We start from the raw sequence: 26,553 nt of genomic DNA on the forward strand, positions 1-26,553 counted from the left end.
ACTCTGTCTCAAAAATAAACATTAAAAAAAATTAAAAAAGAAAATATCCCTGCCCATAAAAATATGGGGGTTTTTTCCCTAAAAAAGAAGTCACTATAAAAAACTAAAAGGTGAGAATGGTCTTACTTAAATAAGATTGGATGTATCTGAGTTCATTCCTATGTATTACTGCTTTTTCATACATACACAGAAAGAAAGGAAAGAAAGAGAAGTTTTCAGAGACTAAAGGGAACCCAGCTCCAGTGCCCACCTTTTCTATGCTGAACCATTTCAGACACAAAGGAATTACCAATTCAGTGATTCCTAAAGCATAGTCTGCACAGCAACATAAGCTTCATATGCAACATGCTAGAAAGACAGATTTTCAGTCTGCCCAGACCTGCTGAATTAAGGAGTCATGGGGGTGGCCAGCTATCTGTGTTTTATCCACCCCTCCAGGTGAGTCAGATGTTTGTTGAAGTTTCATGGCTACTGCTCTGCTCAAAGTCAGCAGATGTCTACTTTCCATTTTATTATTTTTATTTAAGATTTTTTAAAATTTATTTATTTTGAGAGAGAGAGAGAGAGAGAGAGAGAGAGAATCCCTAGCAGGCTCTGCACTGTCAGCACAGAGGCTGACACGGGGCTCAATCTCACAAAATGTGCATGACCTGAGCCAAAATCAAGAGTCAGTACGTTAACCAACTGAGCTACCCAGGCACCCCAAGATTTTATTTTTAAGTAATATCCACACCCAACATGGGAACTAGAACTCACAACCACAAGATTAAGAGTCACGCACGCTACCCACTGAGCCAGCCAGGCTCCCCTCCACTTTCCATTTGTTAGCAGACACATAAATTCACAAGCAATAGATTCCCATGTTTGAAGACAGAGCCCCAGCATGAGATAGGCACTAAGGCAAAGCCAGTGGGGTGCCAAAACATGCAGAAATCAAGAGAATAGTATTTCAATAAAGTGCTTTAAAAATCAGAATTAATGCAAGAAAAATCCATGATGAACAAAATACCATAATTTTCAACACAGGATCAGTGTGACTGATATTCCATTTTACCCCAGGCTGCAACACAGATCCACAGGGCACTGCTTCACCATGGGGTTCAGGGCGAGGGGCAAAGGGCTGAGATCACTGAGGCCAGCTTCATTCCTTTCTCCTGACTGAAGTACTCGCCCTGTGTCACACCATCCTCCTTCAGTCACTGCCTCCTCACTGCCCGTTTTGGCCTCTCTTCACTACCCCCTTAAACAATGATACTAATTGAGCGGGAAATAAAAGAATTTTCTAAAGAGATTTCTAAAAGAAATAAAAGAATTATTGTTCTCAAGACTTACCCCTTTCGTGGGAAGACTGAGTTCACACACAGAAATAGACAGAGGAAAACATGGGAAATATCGCTACGTGCAAGCCATAATAGTGCTAAGTGTTAAGTTCTGAGGAATCACCAAGTAGAAGAGAGCTGAGTGACATGAGGTTCTTTTAGTAACTTCATACAAATGCTTTGTGGCATGCACATCACTACAGGAATGGTAGTCATGTTAGAGGTAGCCTCCTGGGAGACAGTGGCTTAAGGCCATGTTTGGAAGGTCTGTAGAGTTGGCAGAGGGGATTACAGAAGAAGCAAAATCTGCCACAGCCAGAAGAAGAAACAAAAAAAACCTGGGGAGTGTGGGAAATGCAACAGAGTTTTGCTTAGCTCCTATAGGAATAAGGAAAACTGAGGGAAAGAGGCACGTAGGTGTGAGAGGGAAAGGGCAACATGGGAGAAAGAGTGTGGGGGAGGGGAGCCTAGCTTGTGACAGCCAGAACCTTATCTGGATTCTGGAAGCTTGAGAAACTGGAGGTCCTGAATCGAGATAGAAGCAGCAAACAATTAAGAGGAGCAAATGACACTAAAACTGAATTAAATGGTCGTCTTTAAAATTTCAAGTGAAGGAACCTGTGACAGGCTTCCCATGTTTCAAGTCTCACCCTCTGAAGTGGGGAGTGGAGGAGTTCACATCAATTACCTTTTTTTAAAAAAAAAAAAAAAAAAAAAAGAGTGCTCAGTCTGGATGCACTGACCAATTTCTGGATACCTGAGTCATTCTGAATGGAGACACTAAACAACACTGTGGGAATCTGCCACCCTGGTGATTTTGGCAGGGCTGGACATTGCAAACTGTTTTCTTTTGGAGAAACATATTTGTCTTTCTCGGTAATTGTTACTGAGGACCTGCAGCTGAGACCTGGCTGTGGCTGCAGGAGCCAGAGCAGGACAAGGCTCAGCAGGTTATAGAAATAAGGGCTCCAGCTGAAGCTGAGAAAGCAGATAAAGAGAAAACTGCACTAGGTAAAGCTCATCCTTAACCTGTGGCTGAGAAGTAAATTGCCAGCAGACAGTACGGTCAAGTAAAAATGGAATGGCACTGTCATTGCTTTTTGGAACAGAAGGAAAGGAGCTCCTCGGGGTTATCGGTATAACCAGTAAGAACTAGAATTATTTAAGATCTATTTCACAGGGACTGCCGTTAGGCCATCCATGAAGAGGTGGATCGCATTTGAAAAGAACCTAGAAGACTGTATTTATCAGGATCAAGGCCTATCACCCCTGTTTCACAAATTATCAAACTAGAGCCATCACTCAGACCAGAAGTAGGAAAGTATGAGGAAGCTCCTAGAAAGCACAGACTTTGCGCAACAGGCAAGTGCGATGGACTTGTTCTCACAACTGGTGCTCACTGTCCCACTCCACCTCATGCTAGTGAGATGTAGGCTGTCCTTGTCAGAATATTCTCCATACAGGAGGTCAACACAAGCCGACAGGGTCCAGGAGAGGAATCCACTGGCCAGAGCTAAAGTGTAGCCCGGCTCTGGATCTAAGGAGATGTTGACCCTAGGACTATGACCAGGGAGAAAAAATAAAAGCAAGTTCTGAGAGGGATAGAGAATTCTACCAGCCTAGAGTCTATGCCAATTTCAGAGCTGAAGTGAAAAAAAAAGAAATTCAAGGCTCAGATTGTGCAAAGTGTATCAATAGATTACATAATGATTTTCCTAAAATTAAAAAAAAAATTGTTTACATATATATTTGGTTTTTTTCTCTTTTAGAGTTGGGTACTCATCTCCTTTGAAAATACTAACTTGTCTTTGATAAATTGGAACTAAATGATTTTTGTCATTACTTGAAAATAAAGACAAGGCCAAGAAGATCTTTGTATTATAGAGCAGAGTTTTTGAAGCTTCTTGAGTTACCTGGTGATGTGATGAAATCAGTCTTCAAGGAGAAAGATCTGAGCAACAGTGTATGGGATGAATTAGAAGAGAAGATTAAAGACAGAAAGCCTAGTATTTTATGCTGTTGAAATGATTTAAAACCTAAAATAACAATTGCTAGGACTTGAGGGTAATAGTAGAAAGGGACAAATCTAAGAAAGAATTGTTCAGAGTTGCATGGTGGGAGAAAGATGAAGGAGATCTGGCTCCATGTCTTTTGAAGGGTGGGCACTAGAAGAATGTGGGAGCTCTTGAAGGCAATGAGAAAAGTAAGCTGAGGTGACTGAGGGGGGCAGATAATCTCATGTCAATGTGAGATTTTAGGATAAGTAGAACATCCATGTTTTGTGGGCAACTAGAGATATGGTAATGGAGAGAGAGTAAGAGGTCAAATAAAATTTAGGAAAGAAAACACCCAGGTTGAAACTCTGCACATTAGTAGAGAAAAGAACCAAAGTTACAATAAGAACAATAACAACAACAGTAATCACAACTGCTACTTCTTGAATGGCTACTGTGTTCTAGCCAATGGACTGGCAGTATCACCTGTCTCAGCCCTAGACACCATGAGATAGATTTGATTGTTCCCATTACAGAGAGGAAATTGATTCTTCTCAAGGTTAAGGGACTTGCCTCAGTCCAACTAGTGAAGGACCAGGACACTAGATTTCTAGTCTGTTGACTCCCAATTCAGTCTCTTTCTATAGGCAATTCCTTTCATGCATGTAACTGGCCAGTCTCCTATCACATAACACTGGAGGTGGAATTATGAAAATATGGCTATCATGGAGATGTCATTGGAGTAACTTTAAATGAAAGAGAGTAAGAGAAATTAGGGTATAAACACTGGTTGGACCCAAGAGAGGCATGGGTCTGGCATAGAAAGAAGCCAAGAAGTTTGTAATGTCCTCCTACAAATCAGTAAAGAAAGCATTTCCCCCCTTATCCTAAACCTGACACAACACAAAGATAGAACTTCAAAACTTAATTTGATTTTATAACACTTAATCACCTCCCCCCAACACGATACAGAAGGAAAGACAAGATCCAGACAACAGCTTTCAAGAGAAGCAGAAGTTTCAGTAGGGAGCTGAGCAGAGAGAACTGAGATGCTTTATAGCTTCATTAAATTCCCAGAACACTATACATATCCACATTCAGCTGTAAGTTCCCCACGTCCTTCTCTCCTCCCTCTGGCTCCCTACATTCCAAAAGTGAATGAAGCAACTTATATTCTATTTTCCTAGGATTGACTAAAATAATTATATATATGTAACTTTTGAGGTCAAATGATAAGATCCTAAAAATCAGTGCCATTTAACAAGCATTTACTAATGAGTGAAATGTGTTCTAATCTTGGTAGATGCCAGAATATGTTAGACATTTCCTGCCTTCCAGAAACTCACCATCTTTACATAGGCAACCATAAATCATAGTATATAATGAAGTCTATAAGTATTAAATGATGATTCTGGGCATTAAAAAAAAAAAAAAAAGTGAAAATCCCGGCCTAGAATGTCCAGAGAGAATCTCATCAGGAGATAATATTTGTTCTGGGCCTTAAAAGGTGAGTAAAATTTTTCCAAGGGGCTTAAAGACAAGAAAGATAGAGTATTTTAATTGGGACAGAAATGGAGGCTGGAGTAATTGACCAGACTACAAATGGCCCCAGGGAAATAGCCCACAACCTAATGGACAATGTGTTAAGGAGCCTAAAGGATGTGTACCCTCTACCAGTCCTGACATTGACCAAAATCCTACCAATTTGGGGATCAGCAACAGGAGCCCAGGCAGCAGGCAGTATCTGATGTCTGCAGGTCAGCAGAACCATGGTTCCAGGTCTCTCTCTCTGGCTCTGAGAACCAGAGCCTGGGAGAGACTTTGGCAAAGGCTCAGCCATGGGCTCAAGACAGAGTACAATCCCTCTTAGTGTTTGAGTACTTAAAGAAATTGAGGTCCATAAAGAATGGTCCTGGCCATTCCCCTGATGAGCAGACTGTCAATGCCTAGACTTCAGTCTAGAAACATCACACACCTGGTCTGGGATAATAAGATTAATCTGAGACCCACCCAGCCAGCATGATCTAGTTTAAAATATTTTTAATACTTCCCCAAATTACTACTACCGTGATTTACAGCAGAGAAGTATTCAATATATATTTTCTGAGCAACTACCTGAATATGTTTTTATGCTACATTAAACTTGTTTTGCTTCCATTTCCTGCAGGACTACAATCTACATTATCATTGTCATCAATCATCATTACAATCATCTTACTAGCTTCCAATTATGGTGGGTTTACATGTGCCAGATGCAATGCTGGGTGCTGAGGATCACTAATACTCATAACACTTCTACAAGGCAGATGCTATTAGCCACACTTTACAGATAGAGAAAATCAACTTCAGAGAAATTGCAGGTCTTGCCCAAACTCACATGTAGCTAACAAGTGGCAAAAAAGTGGGACATCCACAGCATATTCTATCCAGTATGAAAACAACTCACCTCAATTGTAAAATTGTAAAAAATTGTAAATTTTTTTTAATTTGGTCAATTAAAATGGTGCAAAAGTTACTCTGTTCAGTTGGTTTTGTGAGAATGTAACAGTTAAGTGATTTTTTCAAAGGCTTTATTAACCTTATACATACAGAAAAGTATATAATTTGATGAATTTTCACCAGTGACAAAACTGATTTTTCACATTTTGTTCAGGTCTATTAGAGTTCCATGCATATAGCACAAAATTACATTGTCTTCATCCATTATAGCCATCTGACAAATAAGAGGGGAGATACCAATTTCCAATTTACAGACATGCACGGCTATTCTAAAATTTACAAACAGCATTCTGGCACCATATCTCAGACATCGTGTCTACCAGTCTACTCTTCACCTGTTAACAATTCTGATTAGTCAATGTATGCAATCAACTCTGTCACCAAGAATTTCTAGACTGACTTGAAGATATTTTTACTGTAGTATCTTTACTGCAGGTTATCCTTCCCAAAGAAATATCTCGATTCTCCCCACTATCTCCTAAAGAAACTCAACTCCTCTGAACTCAGTTCTGAGTGCTTCAGAAGTTAGAGATCTGGCGGGACCTGAGTAGCCCCATTTATGCTCATCACACAAGCCTGCAAAACATAGCAAGGAAATTACATCAGACTAGCAAAGAACCTTGCAACATTCCTTTTCAAAAGTGTTCCTGTCTGTCAGGGCATATGAATTATTATGCTACACCCCGATTGCTAAATCTGCCCCCTCTCATGGAGGTGCCAGCTGCTGTCTGTTCACCAGCAACAGTTCTGTCACTTTTACTTTGCGTCCTAATTAAGAAGACACCAAGAGACACGTGGAAGTACAAGAACCAGAAGGATTGTGCTATCTGTCATACTGTCCTCCAGATGTTCTAATGATGCCTTTGAATTTGGATGGAGGAGACACACAGAAAGAACTCTGGTGCCATGAAACCTTCCCGTGACTACTTGTTGAAGAAAGACAATTAACGAACCAACAGCTGCTAATGGGAACCTTTAGCTGGAAAATTTGTTAGGAAGAGCATTTACCAGCTCTCCGAGGAATTCATACTGATAAACACCTTAGTTATGCTCATATTTTTGTTCTAAAATGCACAATTCATCCTTTCTAAATCAGTTTCCTTAAATTACTAAGAGAGCTCATTAAGATAAGAAAGATTTATCACCAGTTTAAAAAAAAACATTTTGTGAGCTCAGGAAAATCTATAACAGGAATCATTTTCCTGAAATGTTTTTAAAACGTCCCAAGTATTTGGCTGGTAGCTTCTGGTATTGTACTACAGGGGAATGGCAAAGATACAGTTTTGAATATTGAAGTCAGATATTAGGTACTTCTCTGTTAGACATATCACTAAATTACTTTTTAAAAGATATTGTGCTTAGAATACTGTGACATACCTCCACACCACTATCCAGAGGCAATAAATACAAGTTCTTGCTTTGGATACATGTGGCTTGTGGGGGTGGCGGGGCGGGGGGTGGGGGGGGAGGGGGGGAGACAGAGGAGAGACAGAGAGAGAAAGAGAAGAAGAGAAATTCTTAAATTATCATTTTGGCAGTGGGCCTTGACTTTGAGGTGACCAGACTTTATTATAACTATACTGCATAATTGTTCTTGGTTGCTCCAAAGTGTGGGGTGAAATCGACAGGTAAGCTTCTCTGAAGGAAAGTGATCTTGAGCAAATTTCAGTCAGTGTTGATCTCATTCCCTGAAAGGAGAGAAAGACTAATTAATAACATGGTCTTTTAAATAGAAACTCTGACAACTGTCCAATTTCATTATTCTAACAACCTCTTTCTCCACCTCCAAAGAACAATGAACAACTCTTATTAATTTTCATAAATACTGTACTATGCAATCAGGAAATAATTAATTTGGAGCTCTTCATCAGTAATGGGGGTGGAGTTCCTTAATGAACAGCCTCCCTTGAACTCAATGATGAGACCACTATTCCTGAAATATTTATTGGTATAAAACTACATCAGGGACAGAAAAAAGAAGCAATTTTTTAAAAACCAGGTCAAATCTTGAATAAGGTATGCCTGGTTGCTTGTCCTTTTTGGCACTGAAGGAATAAAATTCTAAAGAGTACTATAACTTTAAAAAATACACCTAAATATTATTTTTGTTAAAAATCGTAGTTGCATTTTTATGCATCTTCTCTGTTATAGCATATTAAATTACACAAAGTTATACACATATATAAAAAGACTTCCCTCAAGAAAACCAGCATCTAAGTCCTATTTACTCAACAGCAGCTCTATCAACATTTTGGGCTGTATAATTTTTTGTTGTGAAGGCTGTCCTATGCTTTGTGGAATGTTTAATGGCATTCTTGGCTCACTACTCAACCTAAAAGTACCACCTCTTGTCCCAGTTATAACAGCCAAAAAAGTTTCAGACATTCAGGACGTACAGACAAATGTCTCCTGGAAATAAAATCACCTCTCATTGAGAACTAATTGGATCTAAAACTCAAAAACCTTTAAGTACATAGTTTTCATAAGAAGGATACAATGATAGATTGAATAATAGCTAAGCATCAAGAGAAGTATCTAAATAGCTAGACAACTGGATGATCTAGTGGTTATGAGTCAGTTGGTTTAGGTTTATATCCTGACTCTACCTTTTACTAACATGGGCAAGCTACCTGTCTCTTCTAAGTCTCAGTCTCTCCTCTACAAAATAGGGATAATAATAGAATTTACACATAGGGTTGTCTTGAAGATTGGACAAAATAAAGCACAGAAAGATCTGGAATGATGTGGATCAACTACCATTACCACAGGTGGCCTTCAAACTTTTGTTGGATAGACTAGACCTATAAACATGTACCTACCATTCATATAGATAGACATTAACAAGTGCAAAATTTTTTAACGTTTTATTATTGACAGACAGAGAGAGACAGAGCATGATCATGGGAGGGGCAGAGAGAGGGGGAGACACAGAATCTGAAGCAGTCTCCAGGCCCTGAGCTGCCAGCACAGAGCCCAATGCAGGGTTTAACTCACAAACCTCGAGATCATGACCTGAGCCAAAGTCAGATGTCCAACCTACTGAGCTAGCCAGGTGCCCCAATTTGACTGAGTATTTTAGTGCTAATGGAAATGTAGGCTTTGATTATGCATTGGTAGAATGCTGTTTACATTTTAAATAATATGTTTTATAACAAATACAACATGCTTAATCTCATGAGTTTTTCCTTTAGAGGAAAAGGACATACACTGACCCAGGAAAAATTCATCCAGAATGATCAAAATGGAGACATATCCTAGAAAAGTCATTGAATTTCCAAAATAAGTACAAAATTTTGGAAAAAGACAGGCAAAAATATCAAGCAATAGATATGATGGGAGAAAAAAAATAAGACTGATCTAGATTTATCCATAGAATCCAATGCCAAAACCCAGCAAATCAATACCTATAACATTACCAAGAAAGAATTGTGAGCTGTGGAATTTATATGCAGTCAATCTATCTTTCATATTCTATAAAAGCTTCAGTCAAACCACTTAAAATATGTAAAAATTCAGGTAATATTGCCATGATTCTTCCTTAAGAAAACCATTAGATGACAAGTTTCATCCAACAAAATACAGCTTGGGAAAGTAAGCAAGAGAATGATGATGAACAATTAATATATTTCATCATAAATCAAAGAAAGAATATTTTAACATGATACAACTATTTAAAATTGTGACAGGATTGTGAAAAAAGGCGGTAAGTTTTTTGATGGCCTCATCTTTAATACCTGGAAATCAAAGGATCTCAAAGGTAACAGAGTCAAATAATACAAACTTAAACATACTTAGCTACTCAAAGGGAGACACTAAAAAAGCTAGCAGTATTGATTGAAATAAGTTAATAAAGTAAAAGAAGAGAAGGGGAAGAGGGAACACACAAATTTCAGTATTGTATATAGTAGAAAACTAATAAGTACAGTCTAAAAACATGGAGGAACTAAAGATACTATATAAAACTATAATTAAAAGGTAACTAGAACAAATATGCAAACTTCTTAGTATCAAAAAAACTACACAGAGGCAAATTGAATGAAAACAGGCTACAAAGTAAAAGTCTCTTCAAAGTAGAAAAGATCGCATGAACTAAATTGACAGAACCCAGACCAAATATACAGGTCATATCAATAAAACTAAATGGCCTGCACTAATTGATGAAAGACAAAACCTGAGTCACAAATCAAAACCCAATTCTATATAGATGAAAACTTAAAGTGATTCAGAAAGTAAAAATAAAGAGATAGCATTAAAAAAATTTTTTTAATGTTTTTATTTCATTTTTGAGAGAGAAAGAAACAGAGCATGAGCAAGGGAGGGACAGAAAGAGAGGGAGACACAGAATCCAAAGCAGGCTCCAGGCTCTAAGCTGTCAGCACAGAGCCTGACGTGGGGCTTGAACTCACATATGGATATCATGACCTGAGCCAAAGTGGGATGCTTAACCAACTGAGCCACCCAGGCACCCCAAGATAGACCATATTTAACAAGCAAAGGCAAATAAAAAGAGAGCAGGGCTTAGAATTTTAACTGTCAGAATGGAATCCAGAGCAAAAAGCATTAAACAAGACAAATAAATCTACTTGTAATGACACTATGTAAAATCTACAATGGAAATACAACTGCTACAAATATTTCTGCACCAAATAACAGCAGCATCAGAAATGGAGAAGAAATTATAGGAGATTCAAAGAAAAATACCAAGAAACACATTAGTAGTGAGAGATTTGAAGTCCTCTCTCTTTGTTGACAAGTTGTGTAGAGGAAAAATAAGTAGAGTTATAGAAGAATAAAATAAAGATTAACAACAGAGATCTAACTGATAAATATAAAGTTCTGCACCCTGGAAAACTGAGACTATATCTTCATTTTACATAAACATAAACATTCACAAAAATTTAACAACATATTAGACCCCAAAGATAACATTGTAAGTTGGGAAATGTAGAAATCACAATTCCATCTAGAAATAGTAAAACTCTCCCTTAAACCATTCTTGAGTAAAATAGTAACTAAAGGGGATCCTGGGTGGCTCAGTCAGTTGATTGTCCAACTCTTGATTTTGACTCAGGTCATGATCCCAGGGCCGTGGGATCAAGCCCCACATCGGGCTCTGTGTGGAGACTGCTTAAGATTCTCTCTCTCCCCCTCTGCCCCTCTCCTGTCCGTGCTCTCTCTCTCTCTCTTAAAAAAAAAAAAAAGAAAGAAAAAAAAGTAACTAAAAAGCACAATTACAAATTTCTGGAAAACAATGTTTTAGGATGCTGCAACATATCAGAATGTGCAGTGCTGAGAGAAAAACTGATAGCCTTAAATGCCTATTTGAATAATAATAAAGGCAAAAGGCACAAGCATCCAACATTAAAAGTTATATAGAGATCAGCAAAATTGACAGAAGAAAAACATATAAAAGGAATTAATGAAGACTATATAATAGTAATTAATAAGTTAGAAACATACAGTAGAACTTATAAATAGATACAAAAACTCTTTTTATGAAGGAAGAGGAAGGGTGAATAATTAAGTAACATCAAGAAACAAAACAAAGAAGAAAAATTGTATAAACAAAAAAGATGATAAAATGGAAATGCAAACAGAAGAATTTAAAGAATCACGAGATTCATTTTATTTTATTTTATTTTTTTATTTGTTTGAATTTACATCCAAATTAGTTAGCATATTGTGCAATAATGATTTCAGTAGAGTCCAGTGGTTCATCCCCTACATATAACACCCAGGGCTCATCCCTACAAGTGTCTCCTTAATGCCCTTTGCCCATTTAATCCATTTCCCCTCCAGCAACCCTCAGTTTGTTCTCTATCCTTAGGAGTCTCTTAAGGTTTTTCCCCCTCCCTCTTATTATATTATTTTTGCTTCCTTTCCTTTATGTCCATCTGTTTTGTATCTTAAATTCCACCAATGAGTGAAGTTCTATGACATTTGTCTTTCTCTGACTGACTGATTTCACTTAGCATAATATACTCTAGTTCCATCCATGTTGTTGCAAATGGCAAGATTCCATTCTTTTTGATTGCTGAGTAATACTCCAGTGTGTGTGTGTGTGTGTGTGTGTGTGTGTGTACCACATCTTTATCCGTTCACCTGTCAATGGACATTTGGGCTCTTTCCATACTTTGGCTAACTTTGACTATTGTCAATAGTGCTGCTATAAACACTGGGTGCATGTGCTCCTTCAAAACATCATACCTGCATCCTTTGGATAAATACCTAGTAGTGCAATTGCTGGGTCATAGGGTAGTTCTATTTTTAATTTTTTGAGGAACCTCCATACTGTTTTCCAGAGTGACTGCACCAGTTTGCATTCCTACCAGCAGTGCAGAGGGTTCCTCTTTCTCTGCATCCTTGCCAACATCTGTCCTTGCCTGAGTTAATTTTAGACATTCTGAATGGTGAGGTGGTAACAAGATTCATCTTCATAGAATGTGGTGAATTCTATGGAAATCAATTTAAAAGCCTGTATGAAATAGATAACTTTCTAGAAAAGGCCGTTTACCAAAACTGACAAAGGAAACAGAAAATCTAAAGTAAACTAATTTCATTTAAAAAAAGAGAGAAATTGGGGCACCTGGGTGGCTCAGTCAGTTGAGCGTCCAACTGCAGCTCAGGTCATGATTGCCTGGTTTGCAAGTTCGAGCCCCATGTGGGCTCTCTGCTGACCACTCAGAGCCTGGAACCTGCTTTAGATTCTGTCTCCCTCTCTCTCTGCCCTTCCCCCTGCTCATACTCTGTCTTGCTCGCTCTTAAAAATAAATAACATAAAAAATAAAATAAAAATTAAGAAATAAAATAAAATATGCAAAACACAAATTTCCACATGGCAAAGGCAAAATACAAGGGGGAAAAAGGTAAAAAAGAAAAACACACAACATATTTACACACATATCCCAATCGCTAATATTGCTAAATTAAAAGGAGCCTCTACAATTTGACATGTGAAAGACCAACAACTGAAGTTTAAAAGGCTGTGAACAGTTCACAGAGGAGAGAGTCAAAATGGCTCCTGGACATATGAAAAGAAGTTACTAAACCTCAATGCTAGGGCTCCTGGGTGGCTTAGTCGGTTAAGTGTCCAACTTCAGCTCAGGTCATGATCTCACAGTTGGTGAGTTGGAGCCACACATCCGGCTCTCAGCTTAGAGCTGAAGCCTGCTTTAGATTCTGTGTCTCCCTCCCTCTCTGCCCCTCCCCCACCCACACTCTGTCTCTGTCTCTCTCTCTAAAATAAACATTAAAAAAAATTCATTAAAAAAATGCTAAATAAAACAATGAGATGATATTTTTCACTTGTACTGGCAAAGATCAAAAAGTGAGATAGCTCACTGGGCTGGGAGGGGGAGGGAAAAGGCATTCTCATGCATTGCTGCTGGGAGGCCACATTCATTCAACCACCATGGAGGACTATTTAACAATAGCATAATTACAACAGTCCTTATCCTCCAACTCAGCAACTTCACTTCCAGAAATATATCCTACAGATAGATATATTACTGGCATCTCTGATGTGGTACTTACACAAAGGTACTTATAGTCACACAAAACTTAGCAAACATTTGCAAACAACCAAAATGGGCATTAACAGGGAAATTATTAAACAAATTTTGGTAAATGCATACAATAAAATCAGAAAGAACAATAATGTACTAAAATGGAATGAGCTCCAAGATATAATGGTAAGAAAGGAAAGGAAGGTAAGAAGGGAGGGAGGGAGGGAGGAAGGAAGAAAGAAAAAAGTGGCATAGAACAGTGGTATAAAGTCAGGGTTCAATATTTGGGAATGGACGCACATATTTGTTTATATACACAGGCACACAAACTGTCTCTGGTGGATACATAAGAAACTGATTAGTTTCTCAGTTGGGGACAATGGTGGAAAAGAGATTTGCCTTTCCTATACAACCAAAAAATGCCTTTTGAACTTTTTATAAATCTATTTTTGAGTCTATAGGTTGGATTTGGTCTGTAGATTGCTAGTTTGAAATATCTTCATAATCGTTAAACTGAAAGTGATCATTTTTTTGTCATAAAATTACTTTGTCTAAATTTATCTAAATGCATTATAATAGTGGGATCAAGCAATTGGACTTTATCCCAATATGACAATTATTGCAATATAAGTACCATAACTCCTATGCCCCAAATTCCAAGTTTATTATAAAAATAAAGTATTTCACTATGTATGAGATGGGATTACTCTATTACAGACTATATCATACAGGGCTTTGCTTGACAACCTTTCTATCTCTGACATGATAACTCTATAGTAAAGGTTGATTCATTTTGACTGAAAAAAAAATTAATCTGTCTTGTTAGAAGTTTAAGGAAGAAAAAAAGGAAAAAGAATAGGAGTCTGTTTTGCTCTGTTCATTTCTCAAGAGAAACATAAGCTACATTTGCTCATATTTGGGGATAAGTTTAAAAACATAAAGGCTAATAAACAGAAAGTAATCATATAAAAAGAGAAATAAACTCACCATATCTGACAGTACAACCTCAGAAGAAAATTTTTCTTTTTTTATCAGAAGGGTTACGAAACAAAATCACCCTGAGTTAACTCAAAGTACTCTATAGATTCAAATCTCTTTTGTCAGTCCCTGAATGGTCCGAATTTCTCAGATTTGAAGACTTTTTGAAATTTTTGTAATGTTTATAGTCAGCCCATAATTTCTTGCACACATCTGACTCCCAATTAAATCTGTAATGGATTCTGACCAAACTGATACTTCCTATTTTGAGTAATATTTAGTGCCGGGTCTAAAGAACCTACTGCAAATGATATCTACACATTGATCGCATTTTCAAGTTTTTCTTCCCAAAAGACTACTTCAGCCTCTCACCATATAAACTGAAATTACCCACAGTCTTTATTGGACTGTTTATCCATGCACTCAGGGCTATTATTTCATATAAAAGGTTTTTGGTGAAACAAGAAGTATGTTCTCTTGAACCTTGCCCTTTAATTAGTGTAAGCTCCTTGGGGACTGATGCTCTGGCTTCATAGCAGGTAATAGAATGGGTCTAGAAAACAGTGCTAAAATTAAACATTCCTGCCAAATGTTTCGGGCAATCCTAAACCGTGAAATGCCTGCCAGCCCCCTGAGAAGATCAATAGAGCAACCACTGGACATATAAAGCAGAACCGCCCACTGCAAAGTCCACTTAATGAAAATCCACAATGGGCGATAGGTCTGCAATATAAGCACATTCTTACAGAATAGATTCCCTTTGTCTGTGCTTCTTCTGACTCCAGTGGATGGTCCAATGAGCAATTAGGCCTGCAAAAACTAACACCTACCAGACCCAAACTGATTAGATGGCCTCACATAAATAAGATTAGATTATTTTTAACTTCTTACCTTTAGGAATCACTAGAGTACTGATATTAAACACAAGTATTCTGGGGTCATCTTGAGCAATAAGTCTTTTTCATTAAGAAATTCAACTCCAATCAGCAAACATTTAGATTGGCTACTGTAGAAAAAGCACTTTGTCTTTTATCAACCAGCAAATTGATCCATGTCTTTTGGTTTGCTTCATTAAATTTAATGCACACGTATCGTACATTATTTTTAAGAGGGAAGACATGCTCAAGTGTCACCGGCTCTTCCTAATAAATCCATCAATACAGTGGGGTATGCTGTATCTACTTTGCAATTCTATACTACATTAGAATCTCTCTTTCAACAGCAAGTTATTTATCTTCCTAACAATCTATCAAAATAAATATCTCCTAAGGTACAGTATTATTAAATATTTTTCACAGCTGAAATTCCCCAACCCCCTTAGGCAGAATTAATAGCTTTTGTTCATACATATATCATGATGCTTCTCACATTTTTAACGGGTGCTGTTGTTGATGGATCTTTTATTACTACCAGATTGGGACCCCCCCTGCAGGTGGACAACAGGTCTTATTCATCTCTGAATAAGTCCCAATAACTTGCACAGAGCCTCCCACAGTATGATGAATAAACAATGAAATCTTATAGCCAGAGTTTTTCAGTCCTGCTGGCTAATCCCCATAGCAATGGCGGGGTGGGGGTGGCAGGGCAGAGAGGGTGCAGGGTGTTGAAGCACTCTAAGACTATTTCCCCTGAGTTCTTCTCAACTCCATAGCCCTCATTCTCCTTCTCTCTTCAATTCCGTTGCTATTGTGACTACTAGATTCACAATATAAGTCTCTTCTGAGTGTGTCAGTTGCTGCACAGAATGGCAATTTAGACCCATAACAGTTCAATGTAGGGACAGACAGCCTATGGCACTGAAATGACAACACAGCGCCTAAAGTCCCTGGTGGTGACACATTGTCACACTGCCCACTGCATAGCCCTCTTTCATGTCTCTCCCTCAAAGTCTCTCTCTCTCACTCTGTTTCTTCTCTGCTGCTCTCTTCTCTTCCCCGCTCCATTATTCCCATTTCCCTGCTTGTGCCCAGGATAGCCTATGGGCTAAAAATATCGCTGGGTACAGATGGAAAATGGCCAGCAGAGTGTTACCATTCATCTTTCATATGCCCAGGACAAAACTCATTAGTTGATTCTTAAGACTCTTCCCTGCAATCTCAAAATTCTGATACAGGGCTAGAGACAGCCATCAGCAATTAATATGAGTCTGTTAATCTCTAGGGAATTTTCACTTTTATGACAGTAGAAAGTATTAATTTATATAAACCTTAGTACTGACCTGACAAAAATATATATATTCCTTTTCTTTAACCCCCACACCCAACCCCATTCTGATTGACTGGTAGTGGTTCTTCCAGAGCACTGGGTTTAAAATGATCAAGAAGTAGGCCCAAGAAGAAAAGGTGTTATAAAGCATTAGCCACATCTTGCTAAGTGATCAAGAATCAAGAGCAGTGAGATACATACTAGTTATTTGCCCCATTTGCCTAACTCTCTCATCTGGTAAATTACTATTCCAATATTCTTGATGTAATCACCAGGGCTTGCAAAGTTTGTTTGATTCATTCAACAATTAACTGAACTTGAGTGGGACGTAATTAGAATTGAGTATGAGCCGGCACTATGCTAGACACTGGACACATAAAGATAACTAAACACAGTCCTTAATCTCAGGCAACAGAGTCTAGCTTCTCACAAACTGGGTTTGGTGTCAGCAAAACCAGCCAGTAGACAGGGTTGTCCATGTTCTTGCAGTTTAGGAAATGGCTTGCATCAAACCAGCCTTTTAATTGAACAAAGAAATCCTAACCTTGGATTCCCAAAAACCTCAACCACCAGAGGGGAGAGAAGGTGGAAATAGGTGAAATTGGTAAAGGGGATTAAGAGGTACAAACTTCCAGTTATTGAATAAATAAATCTTGAGGATGAAAGTGCAGCTTAGGGAATATAGTCAATAATACTTTAATAACTTTGTATGGTAGCATGGTAATTACAGTTATAGTGAGCATCTAGTAATGTGTATACTTGTCGAATCACTGTGTTGTACACCCAGAACTATTATAATATTGTATGTCCACTAATCTTCAATTAAAAATAAAATAAACAAACTGTAACTGGAAGAAAAACCCCATTTACAATAAACTTCCACAATGTAAAGCAGGTGGAAAGAAGTCCAGTATATAGACCTATATAAAAAATAAAATACCAAAAAGAAAATGAAATTTTTTAAAAGCCCAAGCCAGTCAAAAATATTCCAATGGGTCTCCCCAGATTTTCTAGTTACATTTGAAAGGGGCCGTGGGTACTTGTGTGGCTCAGTTGGTTGAGCGTCCAACTTCAGCTCGGGTCATGATCTCACAGTTTATGGGTTTGAGCCCCGCATCGGGCTCTGTGCTGACAGCACGGAGCCTGGAGACTGCTTTGGATTCTGTGTCTTCCTCTCTCTCTACCCCTCCTTCACTCGTGGTCTGTCTGTCTCTCTCTCTCAAAAACAAATAAACATTAAAAAATTTTTTTCATGTTTATTTATTTTTGAGAGACAGACCATGAGCAGGGGAGGGGCAGAAACAGAGAGGAGACACAGAACTGAAACAGGCTCCAGGCTCTGAGCTGTCAGCACAGAGCCTGACGCGGGGTTCAAAGCCACTAACTGTGAGAACATGACCTGAGCTGAAGTCAGATGCTTAACCGACTGAGCCACCCAGGCGCCCCAACATTAAAAAAAATTTTTAAAGAAAGGGGCTTAGGGTCCATGATGAACGTTCAAAAACAAAATATTGAGTGTTGCCACTCCAAAGAATTTGAGAATCTGTAGATTCTTACTTACACAGTACACGATACTGGTAACAACAGCTGAAATGAGGACAAACCTAGAGAAGTAACAGACTGAAGCAATATGGTTCTGTATGGACATGAGTATAGGCCATGCAAGCAACTGACTGATTTTCCATAATAACCAGTTCAGGGTGAGGTATGAAAAACGTAGAAACTGTAACACTGACCCATCCATGCTGGGAGTCCCAACTAGTTGTCTGTGCTACAAAGGGCTGTTTCCTTGCAAGACAAGGACAGGACAGCAGCAGGGCAAAGAGGACAGGACAGAATGGAATATGGACAGTCTGGGCCCTCTGAGTTGAATACATACAGACCCTGTCCTCAGGGTCTCCTCTCCTCTCTAGCAAGCCTCACGGTACCTTCAAATTCAGAATCCTTCCCAGCATTAGGATGCTGCTGTTTTCTAGATCTCAAAACCTTGTTTGTGATAAGACAGCCTTAGACATCTATTATATCAGCAATTTGGGGGTTTTCTTTCTTTACTTGCTTGGGTTAGATTTGTACATAGGCTTAAGAAAAGTCTCCTAGCTTTTTTTTAACCGGATATATGCAATATGTGAAATAAATAATTTTTACCTAGATACATTCCAACAAGAATTGGGGGATGGTGTGTTTTCCCCCACATCAGCGAAAAGACATCCAAGAATTAGTTTACTTGTAGCTGTGGGTCTGTACTCAAAGGCGAGACAGGCATCCTCCCTCCCCTTCTCCTTTGTTAAAATGAACCAGATCCACCTGACAAAGCTATTTCTCAAGGTGCAGTCCTAGACCACCCACCACAAAATCTACCTAGGAAATGCAGATTTCTGGGCTCCACATGGGAACTGTTAAGGGCGCAAAAATCTGCATTTTAACAAATTCACCAGATGATTCATAAAAGGACTGAAGTATAAGGATCCCTACGATTTTGGGGGTAACTGCTCAGTGGAAAAGAACCTTTCCCCTCTAGTCCTTCAAGGCTCTTAAAATACATCAGCGAACATAGTCACATCGGTGCAGTAGCATTAGGATAATTCAAAGTTCAGATCACTGGAAAGTTCCCCAAAGTTGGCACGAGGCCACCACCTTCAGGCGGATGGGCTTAGAATTATCCTGTTCCCTCAGTGCGCAAGGCGAAGGAAGGAAGGCCGCGATGTCTGTGATGCAGAGACGCTAGGGCTATTTACAGACTTGGGGACAGATCTTCAGCCCTCAGAGGGCCCCTGGCAGCCGGATCCCCACCCTTCGTGGGATGGGCCGAAGCTGATGTGGCTCCTCGGAGGCGTCTCTGACCCCCCGCCTTGCTATTTATTGACGGATATTCCTGGCTCCGGAAGGGCAGCTCCCACAGTGAGTCACGGAGGGATTTTTGCCTGCATCTCTGGCCGGTGCTGCTCCCAGCCGAGCACCCATAAATCTTCCTGCCCCCATTGATCAATAGCAGACACAACAAAACACAAGTTTAAAGTTCAACGTGGCCGCTGAGGGAAAGCACACTGTTCGCTGATTCCCCCGGTTCTTTTCAAGAAGGAAGAGCTGAGATAAATATCGAAAATCATTCCCCTGCTATTTTCAAATATCTAACCTTTCACTCTGTTTAACTTCAATAATTGCCTGAGTTGTGACTACTTTTAAAACCAGGTCCAAGTTAAATACTAAGTTACCTACTTGACTTTATTCAGTATAGATTTCCTTCTCCACCTCAAAAGAGCAGTGTTTTGATTCAGACACACTTATGTCACATCATACGTATTGGCATGCGCAGAAAACCCCCAGCTAATGCTAACATAGAACAGAAATATTTGAATTTGTTCATTTCCAAAATATTTGTAAGCCTCTTGGTACTTGTATCACTTGTCTAGCAAATATCCTTCTACCCATCGAAATCAGCACATGATTTTGTACAGGATCACACATACATGAAAGATCTATAGCCAATGAAATAATTTAAGAGTTAGAGACAAAATGACTAGAATTTAGTCTACCACCCTCATCTTGCAATTAAAGAAACTGGATCCTGTAGGGTAAGCTCAAAATTTCCTTCCAGCACTGAAACTGTGACTTCATAATATGGCAGAGGCAATTAGTGTCCTCCCTTACCCCTTCGTCAGTCAAGGTTCCCACACTTGCCCACCGCTTCCCACAGCAAGCACCTGTGCCTCTCCACCTGCCAGAGGGAGAGCTCAGCCTATGCACCGGGTGGAGGAAGGTGCTGGGAGATAACGCCTCCAGACCAGCTCTGTCAATAACACGAAGAGGTTAGATTATCAGCCAGCTTTGTGTCCCCAAGTGGGACAGCTCTAAGGCGTGCAGTACACCATGTCCCAAATGTGGGAACCTGCCTGCCAACGCACCCTGTGTTGGCTTCCCTGTCCTGCTTGGCACTCCAGTCTTGTCTCAGCATGTGCTTCTGGGGCTTACACCCAAGTCCTACAACTATGGCAGTTTGGTTTTGATCGTAAAAGGACAAATATATTGGATTATGTCATGGGAACCTAGAGGAAGAAGTAAACAGTTCTGTCTCAAACAGCGTGAGAGGTGTTCATCTGGTTGTTACAAGGGCCAAGTGTTCAGAATCTTTGTCTCAATTTACACTAGGGAGTTAATAAGAATTGAATAAGAATACATATCGGGGCACCTGGGTGGCTCAGTCGGTTAAGCGTCCGACTTCGGCTCAGGTCATGATCTCGGGGTCCGTGAGTTCGAGCCCCGCGTCGGGCTCTGTGCTGACCGCTTAGAGCCTGGAGCCTGTTTAAGATTCTGTGTCTCTCCCTCTCTCTGACCCTCCCCCGTTCACGCTCTGTCTCTCTCTGTCTCAAAACTAAATAAACGTTAAAAAAATTAAAAAAAAAAAAAAAGAATACATATCAATCAGGTTCAAAACTGATCTAACAAGCAATTTTGAGGTAAAACTAAAAAAGTAACCATATTTCCTCAAAAAACTAAAAGTAGCATTTGGGATATTTGATGTATGAGAGCAAAGCATAAGAATTCTGTAGGTCTCTTATTCGGTCCAAATAAACCTGGTCTAAATAAGCTCTTATTCAGTCTAATAAGCTACACTGGTTCACCGTATTTCGGCTTTACTTTAACCAAGACCCTTTTACGCCTACATTTCATTAAATTTATATTGAAGTAACCCTAGACATACTTGCTGTAAAACTTTGCTTTTTACTTTTTGTTCTTACTAAACTGCTATCTGATAACACTTTAGTTTCTATAACAATGCACAGTTTTTATTAAATAGGTTTTGCTGAGAATTTACAGGTTTTCAAAACAAAGGCTTTTCTCTCTCCCTTTGTTATATTGATGGATATGTAAAGACATGAAACGATGACTTAAAATTTGAGCCTTCACTCCACTGAGTCTGAGGTCACTAAAAAGATGAATTTAGGATGAAAAATGTGGTAATATGGTGTACTGGTACAGCTTTCTGCCAAGGAAAGATAGTACATATCTTAAAAATAGTTATTCCTGCATCCACACTGACAGAAAAAAAAAATCACTGTTTTCCAGGACAAACCAAGACAATAAGATTGCATGTGAGCAAGTGAATCACCTGAGATCACTCAGTAAGCCAAAGGTATGAGTGGGAATGGGCTGCAGGACCCTAATTCTAGATCATGCTGTCCAAATAATCTTACTGCCAGGCTGAGGTAGATTTACCCTAAATCCCATGAAGCCTTAATACATATGCATACAATATTTCCAGAGCCCTGGGTGGCCCTCTCACATGATCTCACATGGTCTTATGGTTTTGTGAAATTTGCAAAAGCGCAATTATTTTAACTGTAATTAATTAAAATCTATCCCCGAAAGAGGACCTCTCCAAATGTTATAAGCTTCAGATTCTACAAAATCTGAAGCCTTTCTTTTGCAGGGTCTGCATGAACATTCCCTGTGTTTCTCAACCAAACGCTTACCCTTACAACTCAAAAACCCACCAAGTGTTCTCTTCCCAGGGAGACTTTGTATTCAACATTAGCTCGGGCCTCACAGCACCTCTCCAAGTAACAACTTCATTAATCCATGGACTTCCAGAAAATATTTCACAAGGACTCTGAACCTTTGTGAGAAACCTGGGAAGCTTTAGTGCATCAGTGAGCAGTTAACATCTGCAGTTTCCTACTGAGATCTAACGTGTCAATTAGTGGTAACAAGGATTCTTTTTTTTTTTTTTTTTCTAACCAGGATCCTTTGCAGTGGGCTTTCATAGAAAACAAGCATATGCTGATGTTTTGAATTAAAAATATAGACATGAAGAATGTCCACACAGCATTCTCTCTTTGGTCCAAATAATTCCTACTACATTTTGCCTCCAAAAGTGATTATGGGACTCATGGCAACACTGAATCCCTAAAGAAAATATTTCTTTATAAGAAACCACAACTTCTTGAATGCCATTATATTCTGGACTCCTAGTCATGTTACTCTTTTTATTTGGGGTTTTTGTGAGCTCCTGAAGCTCATTCTTCATTCTTTACCACCAAACCCCAGCCAAAATACTAGCTAAAAAGAGATGAACCTTAACATAATGGCAGGACACCCTAGTGTTACCATCCTTCTAGGCTGTAGAATAGACCTAGAGAGGAGCTGGCAATTCTCCCTTCTCTCCCACTCTTATTATTGTAACTGATGTTACTAAGTGTGCCTGAACTGGTTTCATTAACAATAATAATAGGTAACATTATTGAGGTCAGACTATATGCCAGACACTCCACTGAGCACTTTACATGCATTATCTCATTTAAGCAACCCAATCACTATAAAAGGTAGATATTCTTTAATGTCCACATTTTACAGATAAGGAAACTGAAACACAGCGAGGTTAAGTAATTCTCTGCTCAGAGTTCACAAGGCTAAAATCAAGGTGTTGGCCAGGCTGAGGTCTCCTCTTGAGGGTCTGGGAAAGAAATCCACTTCTAGAATCATTCTTGTAGTTGGCAGAATTCAACTCCTTGCCATTATAGGTCCAAGGTCACTGTTCCTTGCTGGCTGTTAGCTTTGGGCCTCTCTTAGATTCTAGAGGCTAAGAACATTCCTTGCCACATGGCCTTCTTCGTCTTCAAGTTGGCAATGGTGTGTTTAATACCTCTTATACTTCAGATCTCTGACATCACCATCTCTGAGCCCAAGACCCAGATTTAAAGGGTGTGTGTGAATAGATCAGGCCCACCTAGATGGTCTCCCTTATCTTAACATCAACTGATTTGGGGACGTGAGTTATATCTGTAAAAGCAACATCTAAACAAGTGCTTTCACACACATCTAAACAAGTGCTTTACAGAATAACTGTAAAAGGGTATTTTATACAATAAGGGCTAGAAATTTTCAGAACCATCTTAAAATTCTACCTACCACAGGCATACAGCTAAGGTTAGGCCAGTCAGAGTTCTCTAAACAAGGAAGCATCTCTTTTCTCAGGCCTCACTAACTGTATATACAACATATGCCTAGAGCTGCAAAATGGAGAGAGTGTGCCTGCAAATGAAGCCAACGTAGAGGAAAGAAAAAGCTGAAAGGGAGAGGTCGCTGATAACATTATTTGAATATCTGGAAACAGATATCTGCTAACTTGTATTACCATCTGTTACTTGCAACCAAAGACTTCTGACCAACACAACTAAGTCTTTCTTACTCCAAAGCCCAAGCTCTTAACTATGAAATTTTATATTTTTTATGTTAATAGAGGCACAATATAAAAAGATGTAAACTGTGACATCAATAACAAAGTGTGTGTCAGGGGGAGAAGTAAAAGTGTAGAGTTTTTGTATGTGGTTGAGATTAGGTTTTCATTAGTTTAAAACAGACTGTTAAAACTATAAGATGTTTTATGGAAGCCTCATGGTAATCACAAAGAAAATACCTATAGAAGCCACACAAAAGATAAAGGAATCAAATAACATCACTACAAAAATTAACAAAACACAAAGGAAGACACCAAGAGAGGAAAAGAGAAACGAAAGAACTGTAAGACAGAAAGAAAGTGGCAATTTTAATTCCTTCCCTATCAATATTTACTTTAAACATAAACTGATTAAACTCCCCACGGAAAAGATATAGAATAGCTGAATGGATAAAACATAAAACCCAACTATATGCTAAATAAAAGACTCACTTTAGGGGTACCTGGTTGGCTCAGTCCATTAACCTTCCTACTCTTGATTTTGGCTCAGGTCATGATCTCATGGTTTGTGGGATCAAGCCCCCCACCAGGCTCTGCACTGAGAGTGTGGTGCCTGCTTGGGATTCTCTTATACTCTCTCTCTCCGCCCACCCCCATCCCACGGAGTATGCATTCTCTCTCTCCCTTTTTTGAGAGAGAGAGAGAGAGAGAGAGAGAGAGAGAGGGAGAGAGACTCACTTTAGATTTAAAGACACATAGGCTGAAGATAAAGGGATAGAAAAAGGTCTTCCATACAAATGGTAAACAAAAGAGAGCAGACATGGCTATATTTATAGCAGACAAAATATACTTTAAGTCAAAAATGGTCACAAGAGATAAAGAAGGACATTATATAATGACAAAAGGATCAATTTACCAGGAAGATATAATAATTACATACATACCCAACATCAGAGCATTCAAATATATAAAGCAAACAATAATAGAACTGAAGAGAGAAACAGTGATACTGTAATAGTAGGAGACTATAATACCCCACTTTCAGCAGTGTATAAAACATTCAGAAAGGAAATCAGTAGGGAAATAGTCTTGAGCAACACTATACACCAAATGGACCTAATAGACATATACAGACTATTCTACCCAATGGCAGAAGAATACACATTTTTCTCAAGCACACACAGAACACTCTTCAGGATAGATCCCAGATTAGGCTACAGAACAAGACTAAACAAATTCAAGGTTGAAATCATACCACATATCTTTTCTGGCCATGATGGTATGAAGCTAAAGTCAGGAGGATAATTGGCAAATTCAGAAATATTGGAAATTACACATATCCTGGAAAAAGAGGGATGGATACAAGAAGAAATCAAAGGGAAAATCAGAAAGTATCTTGAAACAAATGAAAATGAAAACCCCCCACACAGAAGGTATTCCAACTTTCTACCCAGTTTCAACTAAGCCTCCTTCCCACTGCTTCATAATAACCAACAAACCTCATTCTTCTGATGCCCCCTTCCACAAGCTACCCTCAGGTCTTGTTCAAGGCAAAGTGCCATGTTTATTGTCATATTTATGTATTTCTTACCCATTCAACATGTATAGAATTGTGCTACCATCTTTGTTGAATGTCTATCCTTTTAAAAAAAATGTCACTGATGGGAGGGGAAAAAAATGAAAACCCAGCATATCAAAATTTATAGGATATAGCAAAAGCAGTACCAAAAGGAAAGTTTATAGCAATAAATGTTTATACTTAAAAAAGAGAAAAATTTCAAATAAACAACCTAACTTTATACCTCAAAGAGCTAGAAAAAGGAAAACAAACTAATCCCAAAGTTAGCAGGAGGTAGTAAATAATAGAGATTAGAGTAGACATTAAATAGAGACTAGAAAAATAATAGAAAAAAATCAGTAAAATTAAGAGCTGGTATCTTCAAAAGGTGAACAAGATTAACAAACCTTTAGCTAAACTAAAGAAAAAAAAGACTCAAATAAATAAAATCAGAAACGAATAAGGAGTCATTATTACTAATGCTGGAGACATACAAAGGATCAAAAAAAAAACTGGTAAGAATAATTACATGCCAACAAAATGGGTAATCTAGAAGAAGGGGATAAATTTCTAGAAACATCTGACTTACCAAGACTGAATCATGAAGAAATAGAAAATCTGAACAGGCAATCACTAGTAAAGAGATGGAATCAATAATCAAATATTTCCAACAAGAAAAGCCCAGGACGACATAGCTACACAGGTAAATCTACCAAACATTTAAAGAATAATTAACACCAACCATTTTCAAAATATTAAAGAATAACACCAACCCTTCCAAAATATTAAAGAATAAGGAATATTCTAAACTCTCTTTACAAGGCCAGCATTATCCAGATACCAAAGCCATACCAGGATGTCGCAGGCAAAGAAAATTACAGTGCAATATCCCTGATGAACATATATGCAAAAATCCCCAATAAAATGCTAGTAAAACAAATTCAACAACATATTAAATGGGCCATTCACAACAACCAAGTGAGATTTATGCTTGGAACTATGCAAGGATAGTTCAAATATGCAGAGAAATAAATGTGATATACCACAGTAACAAAATGAAGGATAAAAAGTATATTATTATCTCAAAAGGTACAGAAAGAGCATCCAACTAAATTCAGTATCTATTCATGATCAAAACTCAACAAATTAAGTATAGAGGGAATGTACTTCAACATAATAAAGACCATATATGACCAAGCTCACAGCCAACATTGTACTTACCAGTAAAAATCTGAAAACTATTCATCTAAGATCAGGAACAATATAAGGATGCCCTCTCTTTCCAATTATAGTATTGGAAGTCCTAGCCAGAGAAATTATT

The 26,553-nt window shown here is 38.6% G+C and overlaps 1 protein-coding gene across 3 annotated transcripts in view; it reads right to left on the reverse strand.

The window, feature by feature from the left end:
• Window positions 1-7,323: 7,323 nt before the first annotated feature.
• Window positions 7,324-26,553, reverse strand: part of UBE3D (ubiquitin protein ligase E3D) — a 248,345-nt gene continuing 229,115 nt past the window's right edge. For 2 of the 3 annotated variants that reach the window (XM_058734584.1, XM_058734582.1), the window contains exon 10: window positions 7,324-7,500. In XM_058734584.1, the coding sequence (XP_058590567.1) occupies window positions 7,339-7,500 (162 nt within the window). In that variant the 3' untranslated portion in view covers window positions 7,324-7,338. The remainder of the gene's footprint in view (window positions 7,501-26,553) is intronic. The other variant, XM_058734585.1, reaches the window with a different exon arrangement.

Source organism: Neofelis nebulosa, chromosome 6 (assembly GCF_028018385.1).
Source record: "Neofelis nebulosa isolate mNeoNeb1 chromosome 6, mNeoNeb1.pri, whole genome shotgun sequence".
Lineage (NCBI taxonomy): Eukaryota > Metazoa > Chordata > Mammalia > Carnivora > Felidae > Neofelis > Neofelis nebulosa.